This window comes from Rhineura floridana, chromosome 10 (genome assembly GCF_030035675.1).
Source record: "Rhineura floridana isolate rRhiFlo1 chromosome 10, rRhiFlo1.hap2, whole genome shotgun sequence".
NCBI lineage: Eukaryota > Metazoa > Chordata > Lepidosauria > Squamata > Rhineuridae > Rhineura > Rhineura floridana.
In genome coordinates this window covers 29,189,916-29,210,201 of record NC_084489.1, presented here as the reverse complement: position 1 = coordinate 29,210,201, position 20,286 = coordinate 29,189,916, and the positions used below count along the sequence as shown (strand labels likewise).

The window sequence follows — 20,286 nt, the reverse complement described above, 5'->3', positions numbered from 1 at the left end:
TACCTGAAGGCAAAACTACCAAAATAATTTTATGGCCTTCTAGGTAGCACTCTCTACCAGATGATACTTAAAATCAAAGCCATTGCAAATGCAAATCTTTCTGCTCTCCAGTAGTGTCTACTATTCTAAAAATAGTAAGTTGCCATGATTACTTTGAAAGTCCCAAGATGATGAATGCTGAGTTTTGAAGGTTGCCAGTATAACTATATACTTAAAAAAAATCAACATACTTTATTATTTGCAATTTCAAAATGTGTAATTGCACTTTAAAATGGTTGCTGTTTCATAGGGCATTACAGACGGTACTTTTAAATCCAGTATCATTGTAAAAGCACTTGATCTGTGTTTTTTTCATGGCAATATAAATTATAAGTGAAGTTATATGTAACGGTTCCTAAGTTTACTGTGGTATCAGCAATGCCATGAAACAGAGCTCCACTGAAATTTATGGTATGCCATATGTTTGCTTAGAGATAGGAGGATGAACCATGCTGTGATATGCATTTTGGAAATCTCTATGACAACATGGCTAGAACTGGCGATGGGTATGTGCATATTAATGCTCCTTGTGTCACTGATTTCTGCTGCCTGTCCCCACCCTGCCCCCAGCTATATTCCACAGTCCTCAAGAATACCTTTTGGGGGGGAGTGTGAGGGACTGCAGTGGAAAAGTACCATTGTGGGAGTAAAATTCTACCCACTTTTTTTTTGAGCCAAGCAACTGTTGGCAGATATGCAACAGTGCAGTTATAATTAGTCCCAGGATGCTTTATGTACTATCATCTACTACTATCCATCAAAACTACTGTGGTTTCCATATGAAATGCCCTGACCCTCCTTACTGTGGCAGTGTTTGTCATCTGAGTCATACAGGTACTTGGATCCACTGATTTTACCATGATGACTGAGCAGTATATGAAGAGCTGAGCACGTGGAAACCTAATCAATCATAGTGCCCTGGTGATGCCACATACTGTTTTGCGATGTGCATCTTTCCTACAGACTTTATAAGCTTACTGCAGTAGACAATGCAGGACATCAGTATTCCCATACTCCCTTGCAAAGTGTCAAGCAGCTATCAAATAACTCACATACACATTTTTGCTGCACGGTGCTCTGGCAGTGCCATTGTCTAGATTTCAAGTGGTCCTATTTGGCTGGTTCCAAAGCCAATCATGTTGATGATATCAGACTAAGGTGGGTTAGAATAGACAAGCTGAACATGTCTTTTTTACCTGAATTTGCTGTTTGTGCTTGAACTGTTAAGTCACACAATGAAATATTAGTATGTTGCCTAATAGATTAGATGTACAATGCGCATCCTACCTCAGAAACATGACATTACATACCAAAATAATTAAATAACTAAGCTATTTTTGAAAAAAAAATGAAATTTGGAGATACGCTACAAAATCTATTCCAGTTACCTAAATGGGTTATTCTAGAGCAGGGGTAGCCAATTTTGTGCCATCCAGACGTTGTACTACAACTCTCATTGGCCCCAGCCAGCACTGCCAATGATTAGGGATGATGGAAGTTGTAGTCCAACAATATTTGGAGAGTACCACATTGCCTACCCCGTTCTAGAGTATAATAATATATACTGCAACTGAAATCTTTAAAAAGATGGCATAAATAAGAGAAAAGTCTTAGCAACAACGAAGTGTACATTCTTATTTTATATGTACTTTCCAGAAGCATGTATAGTTTTCCAAAATGTGTTATGTACTACAAATCTGACTAGGAATAAGAAATTAATTGATCTATTTATTTTGTTGTTGTGTATATGTATTGTGTGTGTAGAAGTTTCTTATATGCATATTATAGACACCACCCTTTATCTATTTATAGAATCAACAATGCCCTAAGCTTTAATTCTGAAACTTAACAATTATTAGAAGGTGTGCAAGTTATAAATACTGTCTAATATATCACACCTGCAGCAGAAATTGCAAATACCCAAAAGGCTAGCATGAGATGGTAACTACTTTGAAATAGTCTGCTCTTCAAATGAATTCCAGACAATTTCCAACTTTCTGATTTTCTCTCCATACAAAAGATACTCTTATTATAAAAGATAAATCTCTGATATAAACAAATCTATAAAACTTAAGATATATTTCCAACATTCCTGAGTATTCATCAGTCCATTCAAAAATTATATAAAAACAAGAATTCAATATAGTATTGCTTTGTCATAATACAGGCACCTGGAATAATGTCTGTATTTTGCACAGAATGTAAGCATCTTGCCAGAGGGAAAATGTACTGCAAACACCTACCGAAAAAGTTGTATACTACAGTTATGCTGCCTGAATGACTCTTTCCAAACTACCCTACATTTGAATGTTTTAAGCAAAGGGCATCCTTTGGCAAAAGACAAAAACAGCTGAAGTCAAGGCATTTAGACCTCACTAGAAAACATGCCAATCTTGTCAGAATTCCAGCTGCTCATCTTCTGGCTGGATGATTCCTTGTTCCCCATGGATAGTATTGATACCTAAAAAGATTTAAGAGGCTGTTAAATATTTTTTATGGAATTCAAAATTTCATAGCATTCACAATCATCTGAGACAGACTAGATCTTTGCTGGCATATAACATAGACACATCAGCAGAGACTGAAGGAAGGAACACTTCATGGAAGCTTGTGTTGCCAGATTAGACAAGTGAAATTGCAATCTGGCCCCCCAAATGAGGCACCAACGCACCCTGGACTTGAATGCAACCGATCCTAACATGGTAGGTGATGAAACTCTGTCCTAGCCTCTTTGGTTTTATTTAAAGGGGTCTTATGTTCTTTTAGAGAGCCAGTGTGGTGTAGATGCTATTCATAGGGTCGCTATAAGTCGGAATTGACTTGAAGGCTGTCCATTTCCATTTTTATGTTCTTTTAGATGTCACTATTGAAAATGATTTGTTATGGCTAATAAGGAGGATCAAATTATTCCCATCTGTGTGGTACCCACATGCACAGAACAGAGAAAGCTGCTTTATATATAATCTAGCTCAGTATAGTGTACATTGAATGGCAGTGGCTCTTCAGGGCTTCCAAAAGAGGATATTCTCAGCCATAGCCAGAGATTGCAATGGGTGAACCTGGAACATTCTGCATACAAAACAGATGCTTTATGACTGAGCTATGGGCCTTCCTCTACATAAATGTTAGCTGCTAATCATGCGGTATGTGTGAATCTGAACAACTCTCGCACTGGATTTTAGCTTGAAATGCCTATCCTGGACTTAGTCCTCAGTGGGGACCGGGACCTGGTGCGAGATGTAAGTGTTGTTGAACCGATTGGGAGCAGTGACCACAGTGCTATTAAATTAAACATACATGTAAATGGCCAATTGCCAAGAAAATCCAACACGGTCACATTTGACTTCAAAAGAGGAAACTTCACAAAAATGAAGGGATTGGTAAAAAGAAAGCTGAAAAACAAAGTCCAGAGGGTCACATCACTCGAAAATGCTTGGAGGTTGTTTAAAAACACTATATCAGAAGCTCAACTGGAGTGCATACCGCAGATCAGAAAAGGTACTGCCAGGGCCAAGAAGATGCCAGCATGGTTAACGAGCAAAGTCAAGGAAGCTCTTAGAGGCAAAAAGCCTTCCTTCAGAAAATGGAAGTCTTGTCCGAATGAAGAAAATAAAAAAGAACACAAACTCTGGCAAAAGAAATGCAAGAAGACAATAAGGGATGCTAAAAAAGAATTTGAGGAGCACATTGCTAAGAACATAAAAACCAACAACAAAAAATTCTATAAATACATTCAAAGCAGGAGACCATCTAGGGAGGCGATTGGACCCTTGGATGATAAGGGAGTCAAAGGTGTACTAAAGAACGATAAGGAGATTGCAGAAAAGCTAAATGAATTCTTTGCATCTGTCTTCACAGTGGAAGATATAGGGCAGATCCCTGAACCTGAACTAACATTTGCAGGAAGGGATTCTGAGGAACTGAGACAAATAGTGGTAACGAGAGAGGAAGTTCTAGGCTTAATGGACAATTTAAAAACTGACAAATCACCGGGCCTGGAAGGCATCCACTCGAGAGTTCTCAAAGAACTCAAATGTGAAATTGCCGATCTGCTAACTAAAATATGTAACTTGTCCCTCGGGTCCTCCTCTGTGCCTGAGGACTGGAAAGTGGCAAATGTAACGCCAATATTCAAAAAGGGATCCAGAGGGGATCCCGGAAATTACAGGCCAGTTAGCTTAACTTCTGTCCCTGGAAAACTGGTAGAAAGTATTATTAAAGCTAGATTAACTAAGCACATAGAAGAACAAGCCTTGCTGAAGCAGAGCCAGCATGGCTTCTGCAAGGGAAAGTCCTGTCTCAGTAACCTATTAGAATTCGTTGAGAGTGTCAACAAGCATATAGATAGAGGTGATCCAGTGGACATAGTGTACTTAGACTTTCAAAAAGCGTTTGACAAGGTATCTCACCAAAGACTTCTGAGGAAGCTTAGCAGTCATGGAATAAGAGGAGAGATCCTCTTGTGGATAAGGAATTGGTTAAGAAGCAGAAAGCAGAGAGTAGGAATAAACGGACAGTTCTCCCAATGGAGGGCTGTAGAAAGTGGAGTCCCTCAAGGATCGGTATTGGGAACTGTACTTTTCAACTTGTTCATTAATGACCTGGAATTAGGAGTGAGCAGTGAAGTGGCCAAGTTTGCTGATGACACTAAATTGTTCAGGGTTGTTAAAACAAAAAGGGATTGCGAAGAGCTCCAAAAAGACCTCTCCAAACTGAGTGAATGGGCGGAAAAATGGCAAATGCAATTCAATATAAACAAGTGTAAAATTATGCATATTGGAGCAAAAAATCTTAATTTCACATATACGCTCATGGGGTCTGAAATGGCGGTGACCGACCAGGAGAGAGACCTCGGGGTTGTAGTGGACAGCACGATGAAAATGTCGACCCAGTGTGCGGCAGCTGTGAAAAAGGCAAATTCCATGCTAGTGATAATTAGGAAAGGTATTGAAAATAAAACAGCCGATATCATAATGTCGTTGTATAAATCTATGGTGCGGCCGCATCTGGAATACTGTGTACAGTTCTAGTCGCCTCATCTCAAAAAGGATATTATAGAGTTGGAAAAGGTTCAGAAGAGGGCAACCAGAATGATCAAGGGGATGGAGCGACTCCCTTACGAGGAAAGGTTGCAGCATTTGGGGCTTTTTAGTTTAGAGAAAAGGCGGGTCAGAGGAGACATGATAGAAGTGTATAAAATTATGCATGGCATTGAGAAAGTGGATAGAGAAAAGTTCTTCTCCCTCTCTCATGATACTAGAACTCGTGGACATTCAAAGAAGCTGAATGTTGGAAGATTCAGGACAGACAAAAGGAAGTACTTCTTTACTCAGCGCATAGTTAAACTATGGAATTTGCTCCCACAAGATGCAGTAATGGCCACCAGCTTGGATGGCTTTAAAAGAAGATTAGACAAATTCATGGAGGATGGGGCTATCAATGGCTACTAGCCGTGATGGCTGTGCTCTGCCACCCTAGTCAGAGGCAGCATGCTTCTGAAAATCAGTTGCCGGAAGCCTCAGGAGGGGAGAGTGTTCTTGCACTCAGGTCCTGCTTGCGGGCTTCCCCCAGGCACCTGGTTGGCCACTGTGAGAACAGGATGCTGGACTAGATGGGCCACTGGCCTGATCCAGCAGGCTCTTCTTATGTTCTTATGTTCTTTACTTGATAATCTGCTGTTGTTTTTTTATTTTCACTGATTAGGGAAAAAACATAGCTCAGTGGTAGAACACAACCTTTCCATGCACACATTCAACCTCCAGAAGCCACAGTTAGAAGAATCTCTGGTAGAAGGGCTAAGAAAGACTTCTGCCACAGATACTTGAGAGCTGCTGCCAGTCAGAGTACATAAAGATTAGGCTAGATGGACAAAGAATCTGACTGAGTAAAAGGCAGTGTCGTATGATCATATGACTGAGTGGAATTCCATTTACAGATAAACATTCATTCTATCCTCTGAATGGTTGTTCGATCACTATTGAAAAGCCTGCAGCAATAATAAGCAGAGGTGGAGCAGGGTGTTAAGAACAGCAGCTGCTAAAATCAGAATAGCAGCTGTATTGACATTCAGAGTGATCGAAGAGCTCCGTCCAAATTTTACATCCCCTTTGCCTTATTGGGCCAGCTCATTTTGTGCAACATCCAAACAATGTACTAGCAGAATCCTAGAATACTTTATTAGGGGTTGTTTTTCACAAAGGCTTTTATAACATATTCTCATCCATCAAAATGAATAGGATGGAGGTGCCTTTCATTTCAAATATTTCACTGGGCGAGGGGAAATATTGAAAATAAATTGTGCTAAGCATTGTGCCTTTCTTCTGTTAGAATGCAGCAGCAGCAGCTGTCGGCCATCAAAATTACTGGCTAAAATGTTATACACCATTTTATCTAGCACATGCCTACACCCCATAAAAATCTTGTATTCAGTGAAAACAGAAATAGGCAGCTATAACTAGGAATGTAAGAAGGCACTGTTTTATTATTTATTTATTTATTTAATTAAGCTTATATACCGCCCGACTAGCAACAGCTCTCTGGGCGGTGAACATTAAAAATACAATAAAAATAACACAAAACTGTACACAAAACTGTACAGTCTAAAATCAAAATATAATAATTTAGAATTAACAGGAATTAAAATGCCTCAGAGAAGAGAAAGGTTTTAACCTGGCGCCGAAAAGATGATAGTGTCGGCGCCAGGCGCACCTCCTCGGGGAGACCATTCCATAGTTCGGGGGCCACCACTGAGAAGGCCCTAGATCTTGTCACCACTCTCCGGGCTTCCCTATGAGTCGGAACCCGGAGGAGGGCCTTTGTAGTAGACCGTAGTGTACGGGCCGGTTCATATCGGGAGAGGCGTTCCGACAGATATCGTGGTCCCGCGCCGTATAAGGCTTTATAGGTAAGTACCAACACTTTGAATCTGGCCCGGAAGCATATTGGAAGCCAGTGCAAACAGGCTAGCACAGGTGTTATATGCTCAGACCGCTTAGTTCTTGTTAGCAGTCTGGCCGCCGCATTTTGCACTAGCTGTAGCTTCTGAATCGTCTTCAAAGGTAGCCCTACGTAAAGCGCATTGCAGTAGTCCAGATGCGAGGTTACCATAGCATGTACCACTGATGAGAGGTCCACTGGGAGGATGGAGGAACTATCCTGCACCGTTTCCCTTCCACCCCACATGAAATGGCTTTTGAGTGGTGATGGCATAGGGCACATGAGACCACCACCTTGCTGAGTCTGGTCAGTGCCTGGATTGGGAGATCTCATTCCATGGAACCACATGTATGCTGTGTTAGGTTCCAGGATAGAAGAGCAGGATATATGTGTATATACACGCACACACACATATATATACATATATATATATATATGGGGGGGGGGGAGAAAACAATAAATAAAGCAAGACTTTTCCTGCCCTTTGCATGTTTAGCAGGCAGAGCCTGATTGGAGATAATTCTTCATTTCACATGTGCCTGTGTCTTTCCTTTTGGTTGAAAGCCATTGCTCCCTGTTCTTGAAACCTCTCAGGCACAGGGCAGCCATTTGTAATTATATGCAAGCAAGTAAAGAGCATACGCCTGCAGAAACCATTGAGATGGAAACTGAAACTGCTGCTACTGGTGTCTCCAACCAATCTAGGAAAATGCAGCCCCGCACCTACTTCAACTGACTTGCAATATGCTTGTCCCGCAATGATACAGGTCACCATATATTTAAATCACTCTCATACCACTTTAACAGTCACAGAGAATCCACAGAAACAGTTTGTTAAGAATGCTGGGAAGTGTAGGTCTGTGAGGTCAGCACCCCTAACAAACTATGATTCCCAAAATTCTTTGGGGGGAAGCCATGTCTGCCAAGTTGGTATGTAAAGTGTTTTCCATCCCACCCTGTATTTATTGCATGCAGCACTGTTTCTGTTCTACTGCAGTTAGCTTTCTGCCCAAAACTGTTATTTGTCTTGCTGTCTGCGGTGGCAAAATTACATAAATTACCTTGTCATTATGTTATTCCACTCCACTCATTTCAGTGCAAAGGAAATGCAATGTAAATGGGGGGGTAGTCAATTATATATCCCTTGTGGACTGAAAGCAACAACCACAGTGAATACGAATTGTATTGGCTGGATTGGTTTCTATTCTGGACATGGGATGAATGAGAACACTGGCAATTTTTGCTCCTGTTTTATCAACATTCTCTGACTTCCTAGCTAAAACTAGGAAACTGAATTGAAAGTGGTGCTTATCCACCTCACCATAATTTAATGTCTCCTTTTGAAATTAAACTCACCTATTTGAGGTGAAATTGTAATATCCACATTCCTCCAGAACCTCTTCAATCACAGTCTGCAAAAGTGAAGTACATGGAGTTTCATTAAGTGTGACTAAAAATGAACTAAAATGAATTGATAAAACTAAAAACAATGTGATGACTGACCTGCATTTGTTCGTATGTCATTCCTTCATCCACATCAAAAGTGCTTGGAAGACCTACGAGTAAATTATATCAAATAATGCTGGATAACTCAATGGACATTTTGATTTCATAAAAAGAAACACCACAGAGCAGGTTATTAAATTGATAAAGTTATGATAATGTTATGACAGAGCATATTGAAATCATGGAAATAATAATAATAATCTTAAGGGATGATTAACTTATTCTTAAATATGGAAAAGTCACCATAGGGGCATCTGCAGTACAACCATCTTGCCCTGAGGGGAGAGGAAAGAATCTGAGGAACTGTCACCATTCAGCTGCCATAGTGGCCCCTCCCTCCTTCCCCCAATGTCACCACAGGGGTATCTACAGAAGAACCATCTTGCCCTGAGAGGATTCAGGAGAAGTTAAAAAAACAAGCTTTTAAATTATTTTATTGTAACTTCAAAAAAAATCAATACTTGTTGTAATAATCTTATGTAAACCACTTTGTCAGGGCCGCCTGAATGCCTTAAATAAATAAATAAAAAATAAAAAGTAAGCTTCACAACACAACTATTTTTTGGTCACAGATAAATAAATCGTTAAGGTGAAAGCAAAAGAAATATGCTTTCTGAATTAAAGGGGCAACAGTTAGATACTTGCATCGATCGATTTGTTCTGGGCTTGGGAAAGCCAATGTGTGTGTAGGAGCTTTGGTAAAAGAACCTTCCAGTTTACTTTTATGGAGATTTCTTTATTCATGTACATTGGCTTTTAATTAATGGGAATCCCTGCTATTCACATCTGAGCATTTGTAGATTTCTTAAGGTGATGCTCATATCAATGGCCTGATTCCAAGATTTGCTCCAATGCTTAGGTTCTTAGCAAATGGTATATTCCATCTTCTGTGCAACATCACCCAGAACTGCCATCTCTGGCAGTTGCTGTTACCTTTCTATTGGGCAACATATTGTAAATTAACACCCCGCCCCAGTGGTTGAATGACAGAGTGACCAGAGAGGCCCAACCCCCAATCAATCAATCAATCAATCAAATTTATATCCCATCTTTCCTCCTAGAAGGAGTGTCCTCTCCACTACTATTTTTAGAAGGCTAACTGGGGGTGGTGGCATGGTTTGCCTAAAAGTGGGAAGGAGTCAGGCAACAGGGCTTGTGAATTTTATTAAGGGCCACTCTCCTACAATTCAAGCACTGTTCTGGTCTCATCCGCAAAGGCCTGAGCAGACAGACAAACACCTTTGTTTTTTTCTCACTTTTCTTTACAGGGTACATGCTGAACCCTAAATATACTTCCTTGAAAATAAGTTCCAATAAGTCCACTTGTACAAACCAAGGACTCATACTTAGAATAACCACCTTGGAATATTTATTTTTCTTCTGTTTCACTAACGGTGACTGTGAAAATTTGGTGGACTTCTTGAAAAGTTTGCTACAGCAGAGATCAGAGAAAATCAGTCATAGTGTTACCATGTTTCCCTTATCAATTCTTGTGCCAAAACTTTACACTGCATTTTTTAACACAGGAGTGTTGAATGAAGTGTGTGTCTGTGTCTTCTGTTTTGCCCTTGTATATAACTTTTATCTCAGAAAGCAGAATACTACCATTGGTCTATTGGTATTGTATTTACATCCGCTTGTATTTTAATCTGTTTTATTATGCTGTTCACCGCCCTGGGAGCTTATTGCTATAGGGCGGTCTAGAAATGTAATAAAATAAATAAATAAATAAATTAGTAATTAGATGACTTAATTTTGTATGTTTTCCTAGAAGCATAAAGATGTCATGGGGCAACTTCAGTATGATCAATATACAAATGCTTCCTTTGTAATCCCCTTGTTCACTGCAATTTAGAACTGAACTCATGTGCATTAAGCAGTGATGAATAGTGATGCAATCAATGCATGGTAACAGTTGTGCAAAAACTGCTAATATATGCAGATAAACAAAAGTCTTCTTTATGCATTCAAAATAATGTGTGGGCATAAAGTGTGTAGGGGGAGTGGGCACATGCTGCCCCCACCAGCCATTATGGGGGTTTCAAATCGCATTTGGCTGAATGTCCTTAGAAGTTTCTTTGTGATTAGGAAACCTAATAACACAGAGGTTCCAGGACTGTCACAGAGAGGTTTCTACACGTGTTTAACTGAACGCACTTTGAAGAGTATTTCAGATCTTTCCACTCAACACATGAAAGTCAGAAACACTGGAGGGGGGGCAGCAGCTGCTCACCCTACACACTTGATGCCACACATATCTTTGGAATGCACCAAGAGAACTCAGAACTAGCAACAATTGTAGCTTTCTTGTTTCCTTTCTAACTAGTTTAGAGCAAACGGAAACAATTTAAGTGCTATAGCACAAAGAACATAATGCAAAAGTTACACTGCCTAACCATTTTGGCAGGATAAAATGTGAAACAGTCTACTAGGCTAGATAAGGACCTAACTCTCATTAATGTCATTTCAGTAGGCAAAAAAACAGCTGCTTGTACTGAGTTTCAGACCACTGCTACTTAGTGTAGCATCTGGACAAAACAATGCTTCAGCACGCAGGAGTGATCTTATGTGTCCTCTGTAGGAGGGAAGACCATTGCGCCTTGATGTGACGGCAGAAGAGGAGAAGCCCAGGCTAGGAGCTCCTGATGAAATTCCCAAAGGCTGGGCCAGGCTCTCCTGCACCTTCACAAAAGCTAACTAACTGGTGGAACATGTGGTACTATAACAACTCCAGACAGTGTTGGATGATATGGATCCATTCCAATCCAACCTTAGGCTTGGTTATGGAACTGAAACAGCCTTGGTCACCCTATTGGATGACCTGTTGAAAGGACAAAGGGGGTACAACCCACTTAGTTCTCCTTGACCCAGGGCTGGACCCAGGCATGCCAGGGCCCTTGGGCACCAGCCCACCCCGGGCCCCAGCACTCCCCTGCAATTCACGGCAGGATTGGTATCGCGGATTGCAGGGTGGGAGATCCCAAGCTGCCCCCCATTCCCCCATTCTAATTACCTTTCTCTGTGCTGTTTTTTCAGCGGTATGCCTGCACGCGCAGGTTTGCCATCAATCAAGATAGCGGCCAAGGTTTCCCTAAGGGGCTGAAGCCTCTGCTGCCATCTTGGTTGATGGCACACATGTGTGCTACACAAGCGCATTGCTGCCATCAATCAAGATGGCAGCAGAGGCTTCAACCCCTTAGGGGAACCTCGGCCGCCATCTTGTTTGATGGCAAACCTGTTCGTGCAGTGTGCGCAGCTGCAAAAAACAGCAGAGAGAAAAGTAGGTGAAGCAGGGGAATGGCGGGCGGCTCTGAAGCTCCTGCCCTGCTATCCGAGGCAGCAATCCTGCCCTGGATTGCGGAAGGGGAGCGCAGGGGCTGCCAGGGGTCTCTGTAGCCCCAGGGGCCCTCAGCCAGTGCCCCATCTGGCCACCCTTTAGAACCGGCCCTGCCTGGACCTCTCAGCAGCATTGAATACTATTGATCATGATATCCTCCTGCACTATCTAGGGTGGGCTTAGGCAGCACAGAGATATGGTGACTCTGGTCCTACCTGGCGGGTCAATGTCAGACAGCAGTATTGGAGGACTTTTGCTCCATCCTATGTCTATTAACCCATGGAGTGCCTCAAGGTTCCATTCTGTCCTCCACACTATTTAATATCTATATGGGGGCACTGAGCTGAAGCATCATCAGTGCTTGGGGACTGTTTAGTTGAATGAGGAGGAACAAATAAAAGCATATAATCCAGACAAGATGGAGGTACTATGGGTGGGAGCACCAGTAGCCCTGGAGCTGTTCAACCTGTCCTTGATGGATCAAATTCACATCTTGGGGATGCTGCTGGACTCATCCCTGAGTGAGGAACCTCAGATGGTGGCAATAGCCAGGTGTGTCTTTTACCAGCTTAGGCTGCAACCCATTTTAGAGAAGTTGCCTCTGTTGCCCATGTACTTATCATATCCAGACTAGAGTACAGTAGGGCCTCGCTCATACAGTGAGTTACATTCCAGACCCCTGCCTAAAAGCGAAACCTGCTGAAAAGCAGAACTCCATCAATAAAATGGCACTTGACACCCAAAAAACACTGTAAAAGCAGAACAAGCACCGTATGAGTGGGGCCTTACTCTACAGTAGGGCCCCACTCATATGGCAGGTTACGTTCCGGACCCCTGCTGTAAAGTGAAAACTGCTGTAAAGCGGAACCCATTGAATAGAATGGCGCATGATGCCTGAGAACTGCCGTAAAAGCAGAACAAGCGCCGTATGAGTGGGGCTTTAGTCTAATTGCATCTAATTGTGTCTAATTGAGACTGCTGTATTAGCAAATCGCTGTAAAGCGGGCCCTGCTGTAATTGAAAACCACCATATTAGCGGAGCCCCTTTAGGATGCACACCTTAACATGGTGAGGGGGTTTGAGAGTGTTGAAGAAGCTGAGAGAAATGCCATCAGGAGTCTAGATCAAGAGGCTAGACTCCTACCAGGGGCACCCAAGGCGGAATGGTCAAAGCTGAGACACCAAAGATGCATCCAAACTCAGATGAAGGCAATGGTAAGCCACCTCTGAATACCTCAGAACAACAAAGCAATCATAATGCCAAAATACAATTTAAATAACATCCCAGAAGAATATAAAGATCAAATAAGGAATAGATTTGAGGCTTTAAATTTAGTTGACAGAGAACCAGAAGAACTATGGAATGAAGTCAGAGACATGATCAGGGAAGAATGCAAAAAGACAATACCTCTAGTTAAAAAGAAAGACCTCAACGGATGACTGAAGAAACTCTTAAAATGGTTAAAGAGAGAAGGAAAGCAAAAGCAAAAGGAGATACAAACACAGTCAGAACCCTAAATGCAACAATACAGCGACTAGTACGTAGACAAAGAAAACTATTACAATAGTTATTGTATAGAAATAGAAGAGGACAACAAAAAGGGAAGAACAAGAGCCCTATGCCAAAAGATTAGGGAAATGAAAGGGAAATTTAAATCACGAGTAGGAATATTGAACAATCAACAGGGGAACACACTCACTGAGATGAAATAAAAGGAAGATGGAAGCAATACACTGAAGAACTCTATAAAAGAGGTGCAAGGATGACAGATTCATTCATGGAGGAACCATATGATGAAGAACCAGAAATTTTAGAACGTGAGGTAAAAGCTGCTCTTAAAATACTTGGAAGAAACAAATCACCAGGAACAGATGGCATACCAATAGAGTTGCTACAAGCTGCTGAGACTGAATCTGTCCAAATTTTGACTAAAATTTGTCAACAAATATGGAAAACTAAACAATGGCCCACAGACTGGAAGCGTTCAATATATATCCCAATCCAAAGAAAGGGGATCCCAGGGAATGCAGTAATTATTGAACTACTGCCTTAATATCCCATGCAAGTAAAGTAATGCTCAAGATCCTACAACAAAGGCTCTTACCATATATGGAGCGAGAAATGCCAGACGTCCAACCTGGATTTAGAAATCACCCTGTGCTTTATAGATTATAGCAAAGCCTTTGATTGTGTAGATCACAAAAAAAATATGGAATGCTTAAAAAGAAATGGGGGTGCCACAGCATCTGATTGTCCTGGTGCGCACCCTGTACTCTGGACAAGGGCTACTGTAAGGACAGAATATGGAGAAACAGATTGGTTCCTAATAGAAAAGGGTGTGAGACGGGTGTATTTTATCACCCTATTTGTTTAATCTGTATGCAGAACATATCATACGGAAAGTGGGATTGGACCAAGATGAAGGACGTGTGAAAACTGGAGAGAGAAATATCAATAATAATTTAAGATATGCAGACAATACCATACTATTAGCAGAAACCAGTAATGATTTGAAAAGAATGCTGATGAAAGTTAAAGAGGAAAGCACAAAAGGAGGACTACAGCTCAAAGTCAAGAAGACTAAAGTAATGACAACAGAAGATTTATGTAACTTTAAAGTTGACAATGAGGACATTGAACTTGTCAAGGATTATCAATACCTCGGCACAGTCATCAACCAAAATGGAGACAATAGTAAAGAAATCAGAAGAAGGCTAGGACTGGGGAGGGCAGCTGTGAGAGAACTAGAAAAGGTCCTCAAATGCAAAGATGTATCACTGAACACCAAAGTCAGGATCATTCAGACCATGGTATTCCCGATTTCTATGTATGGATGTGAACGTTGGACAGTGAAAAAAGCAGATAAGACAAAAATCAACTCATATGAAATGTGGTGTTGGAGGACAGCTTTGCGCATACCATGGACTGCAAAAAAGACAAATACTTGGGTATTAGAACAAATTAAACCAGAACTGTCACTAGAAGATAAAATGATGAAACTGAGGTTATCATACTTTGGACAAATCATGAGAAGACCTGATTCACTAGAAAAGACAATAATGCTGGGGAAAACAGAAGGGAGTAGAAAAAGAGGAAGGCCAAACAAGAGATGGATTGATTCCATAAAGGAAGCCACAGACCTGAACTTACAAGATCTGAACAGGATGGTTCATGACTGTCATGAGGTATGGTTGGAGTTCGAATGTTTCTGATGTTTCTGAGAATGAGCTAGGAGAGGAGGGCAGCTGGGCTGAGGCGTATGAAGAGGAGGGGGAAAATCTTGAACAGACAACAGACTTGTTTCCCACGCACTCCCCCCCCAGGAATGTGCTGCCGTTACAGACAGAGAGGGAGGAGGAGGACCAAGGTCGTTCGGCTACAGAGCAGGGTAGAGAGAAATCGCCTGAGGTGTTGGGCCAACCCCCCCCACTTCCTACCATCCTTTCCGAATCAGAAGGGGAGGAGGCAGCCGCCCCCCCATCGCCCCGCACCCGAAGACAGCTCAAAAGGCGCCAAAGAAAAGAGGAGGGACGGGGCGTAGATGTGGGCAGTTTGAGGCGGAGTGAGAGGATCAGGGCCCGAAAGCCCCCTTGATAAGGGACGGGAAATGCTTGAAACTCTGTTCTATCAACTCTCTTCCATGCTGCGGGTTTTGGTTCATGTTAAGAGTTCATGAGGCGAAGAAGCCTATGTCTGGAAATTACTCTAATAAAAACTGATTTGCTTTCATCAAGTGATTCTGTTCTTGAGTCCCAACCCAGGCACGACAGTTTGATAGAACCAACTACTCCACCCTCCTTACTCCCGCCACTTGAACGTGACAAGATGGAAAAGGGAGCTGCTGGGGGGGGGTAAATCCCACTTCTGAGACTGAAGAAGTGAAGCTACTGAGGTCGAGCGTGGCAGACCTACAGTCGGACGTTCAAAGCCTGTTAGCAACTGTGAGAACCTTGAAATTGGACAACCAGAACCTGAAATCCACAACAGATCAAATGTGGGCAGCCCCTGCAGCCGCCGTGGCCAAGATCCCAATTGGATTACCACCCAAATATGCGGGCCAGAGCGACCAGATCTCCACCTTCGTGGCCCAATGTGAGATGTACCTGGACATTAAGGATGCAGAATTCCCCAATGATGCTGCCAAAGTGGCATTTGTGATCAGTCTATTGGAAGGGGAAGCTGCCAAGTGGGTCACCCCCTATCTGATCAGAAAGGATGCCATCCTGGGCAGGTATGGAGCATTTATACAAGCCCTGACCGAAATGTTTCAGGATCCCCAAAGAGCCGAGACGGTGGCTAGGCAATTGAGTGCCCTGAAACAGGGAAAAGGAACTGTGTTGGAATACACCAATGCCTTTAAGATCTTATCCCAAGAGACTGGATACAATGACTCAGCACTGATGTTTATGTACCGAAGTGGACTGAATGCTGAGATATTGGATGAACTGGCCAGAGTCGCACCTCCAACTGATTTTTCTGGACTAATCCAGCTGTGCCTACAAATCGATCACCGACTGGAAGGAAGACGGTTAGAGAGAAAACAAGAGGTGCAAAAATATTCAGCTTCAGTATCCCGCAGTAAAATCCCTTCGACCCCCGGGACGTCAGGCAACGCGGGGGACGGCTCGGGAGGGGCGCGGACGAAGCTGTCAGAGGAGGAAAGAGACAGACATCGCAGAGAATGTCTCTGCTTTATTTGTTCCAAGCCAGGCCATCTAGCCAGGGACTGTGAACTGAAAGGAGACCGAACAGGGCCGTCGGGAAACGGAAGCACCCAGTCCTAGTGCAGGCCGGAGGACTGGGGGCAGCGCTGTGCAAAGGGCCTCCGTTAACCCATCCCCCCCTAAATGGAGTTCTGGTATTACCCATTAGGATTACAACTTCCACAGGAGTGCAGTTCAACTCAACAGCGTTGATCGACAGTGGAGCCTCTACAAACTTCATCGATACCGCCCTAGTCAAACACCATCATATCCCGTATCGGAAACTAGAAGCCCCCTTATCAGTGGAGACGATAGATGGTAGACCCCTAAAGTCCGGGGGGGTCACTAGAGCCACTGAGGATTTGAAGCTAGAAATCCCGGGGCACGAAGAGTTCATTTCCTTGTGTGTATCAGACCTGTCTAACTTTGAGGTGATTCTGGGAATGCCATGGTTGATAAAGCATGACCCAAAAATAGCCTGGAGAGAAGCAGTCGTGTGGTTTACGTCCCAGTATTAACACGAAAACTGTCAGCCAGAGAAAGCTATAAAAGCCCTAGCAGGAGCTGTGCAGGAGGTCAAGGAAGTGACCCTCCCCTCGAAATACCTGGGCTTTGAGGATGTGGTTAGTGAAACTGAAGCTGAGACTTTACCCCCCCATCGGCCGTATGACTGCGCTATCGATTTGGTGCCAGGAGCGAGCATTCCTGCAGGCAAAATCTACGCCCTCACAGAACAAGAGAGAGTAGCTCTGAAAGAATTGTTGGAAAAGAACTTGAAGCGGGGATTTATTCGTCCCTCGCAGTCGCCTGCAGGAGCCCCCCTACTCTTCGTGAAAAAGAAGGGGGGTGAATTACGACCTTGCAATGATTATCGTGCCCTCAACCAAATTACCATCCCGAACAGCTACCCCCTGCCCTTGATTCCAGAGTTATTAGATCGACTGCGTTCTGCCACAATTTTCACAAAGTTGGATCTGAGGGGGGCATATAATTTGGTCTGAATGAAGGAGGGCCATGAATGGAAGACGAGTTTCAACGCCTCTTATGGTCAATTTGAGTACCTGGTCATGCCGTTTGGGTTAAGTAACAGTCCAGGAGTGTTCCAGAAGTTCATGAACGAAGTGTTTAGGGACCTCCTGGACCAGTACGTGGTTTGTTATCTGGATGACATCCTGATATTTTCAAGGAGCCAGTCAGAGCATGACCAACATGTGAGAACTGTGCTGGGAAGGCTGAGAGAGAATCACCTATATGCCAAGCTGGAAAAGTGTGGCTTTGACCTGTCTTCCCTGGACTTCCTTGGATACCAAATTTCAGCAGGGGGAGTGGAGATGGATCCCGGAAAGGTGAGCTGTGTGTTGGGTTGGGGACAACCGACCACCAAGAAAGATGTGCAACGTTTCTTGGGCTTCGCCAACTTCTACAGAAAATTCATCCCGGGCTTCTCCAAACTAACCGCCCCCCTCACAGACTGTTTAAGGGGAAAAGGGAAGTTTCAATGGACAGATCAGGCAACAAGAGCGTTTGAAGACCTGAAAGAGAAATTCGCCTCCGAACCTATCCTACGCTTTGCTGACCCGACCTGGCCTTTCGTCGTGGAAGCTGACGCCTCGGACCGGGCGATCGGGGGGGTTCTCTTGCAGCCTGACAGGGGTGGGAAGGAACTGCACCCATGCGCATGCTACTCTCGAAAGCTCAAGGATGCTGAGAAAAACTACACTGTGTGGGAAAAGGAACTTTTAGCTATCAAAGACGCATTCGAGAACTGGAGGCAATATTTAGAGGGGGCTCAACATCAGATAGAAGTACGATCTGATCATAAGAACCTTGAGAGCCTACAGACAGCTTGGAAATTGAACCAGAGGCAGATATGCTGGTCGCAGTTTTTTGCCAGGTTTAACTTCAAAATAAAGTATCACTCCCATACAAAAAATCAGAGGGCGGATGCCCTATCCAGACAACCCCAATACAAAGATGAAAAGGCTGACACCCCCCTCCAACACATCATCCCACCGGAAAAACTCACGTTAGGAGCCTGTCAGCCGTCCTGGGAAGAAGAGCTCAAGAGGGCCCAGCAGGGGGATCCAGACATACAACATTACATCCAGGAAATGGAGCAGAGCACGGACTCAGAAGTAAGTTTCCACTGGAAGGTTGGGTTGTTGTGGTTTAAAACTGCCAGATATGTGCCAAAAGGAGACTTCAGACTCAGAGTATTGCGTCAATGCCATGACAATGTCACAGCTGGGCACTTCGGCATTTTTAAAACCATTCAAAATGTAGCTAAGGATTTTTGGTGGCCTCAAATGTGCAGAGATGTTGAGAACTATGTAAAATCCTGCGCCGTGTGTTTGAGGGCAAAGACAAGCACGGGAAGGCCTGCAGGGCTGTTGGAACCTCTAGCCACTCCAAAGGGGCCCTGGCAGGACCTCTCCATGGATTTTATAACCGATCTACCAAGGTCACAAGGAATGACTGCTATTTTGGTGATCGTGGATTCACTGACTAAAATGGCCCACTTCCTCCCTTGCTCTGGGGCCTTGGACGCCAAGGAGACGGCAAAGGTGTTCATAAAAGAGATTTACAGATTGCATGGGTTGCCAGACAGCCTCGTCTCGGATCGAGGCACCCAGTTCTCAGCTAAGTTTTGGAAGGCTGTTTGGAAGCAGTTGAAAACGGAGCTAAGGCTCTCCTCCTCTCACCACCCCCAGACTGATGGGCAAACTGAGAAACGTAACGCAGTTCTGGAGAGATACCTGCGTTGTTACGTATCCTACCAGCAAACTGACTGGATTTCCTATTTACATGTTGCAGAATTCGCCTACAATAATTCCGTGCACACCAGCACTGAGCAAACACCCTTCTTTGCTAATTATGGATTTCATCCCAAAGCTTTTCCCAGCCGCTCAGGCTGTGGGCAGGTACCCGCGGCCGAGGAGTTTCTCCAGGAATTACAGGCAGCCCAGCAAGTGTTGAAACAACAGTTAGACGAAGCCAAAAGGGAATACAAAAGAGTTGCTGATCAACGTCGGTGTGAAGGGGCCCCCCACAAGGTGGGCGATCAAGTATGGCTGTCGACCCGCTTTCTTAACATGCCGGGTAAGTGCAGAAAGTTGCAGGATAAGAGAGTGGGACCCTTCGAGATCCAGGCTCAAATAAACCCCGTGGCTTTTCGTTTAAAGTTGCCAGAGACTTTTAAAATGCACCCAGTATTCCATTGTTCCTTGCTAACGAAGGCCGCCCCCCCCCCCAGTGAGTTGAGGCCGATAGAATCTCCAGGGGCGCCGATGTTGGTGGGGGGACAAACAGAGTTTGAAGTGGAGCAGATCCTGGACTCCAGGAGAAGAAGAAACCAGCTGCAGTATCTAATTCATTGGAAGAATTATGGGCCAGCCGACAGATCCTGGGAAAAAGCAGAAGACGTTCACGCCCCCATTTTAGTGAGAGACTTTCATGAGAAATTCCCTCATCGCCCCAAACCAACAGGGTGGGAGGGAGTACAGCTTGGAGGAGGGGATGATGTCATGAGGTATGGTTGGAGTTCGAATGTTTCTGATGTTTCTGAGAATGAGCTAGGAGAGGAGGGCAGCTGGGCTGAGGCGTATGAAGAGGAGGGGGAAAATATTGAACAGACAACAGACTTGTTTCCCACGCACTCCCCCCCTAGGAATGTGGTGCCGTTACAGACAGAGAGGGAGGAGGAGGACCAAGGTCGTTCGGCTACAGAGCAGGGTAGAGAGAAATCGCCTGAGGTGTTGGGCCAA

The 20,286-nt window shown here is 43.7% G+C and overlaps 1 protein-coding gene across 4 annotated transcripts in view; it reads right to left on the bottom strand.

Moving 5' to 3' along the window:
- Positions 1-1,054: 1,054 nt before the first annotated feature.
- Positions 1,055-20,286, bottom strand: part of NEK10 (NIMA related kinase 10) — a 185,989-nt gene continuing 166,757 nt past the window's right edge. For all 4 annotated transcript variants that reach the window (XM_061585967.1, XM_061585968.1, XM_061585969.1 and 1 more), the window contains 3 exons: positions 8,479-8,531; positions 8,332-8,387; positions 1,055-2,500 (listed from right to left, as the gene is read on the bottom strand). In XM_061585967.1, coding sequence (XP_061441951.1) covers positions 2,452-2,500; positions 8,332-8,387; positions 8,479-8,531 — 158 coding nt within the window. In that variant the 3' untranslated portion in view covers positions 1,055-2,451. The remainder of the gene's footprint in view (positions 2,501-8,331; positions 8,388-8,478; positions 8,532-20,286) is intronic.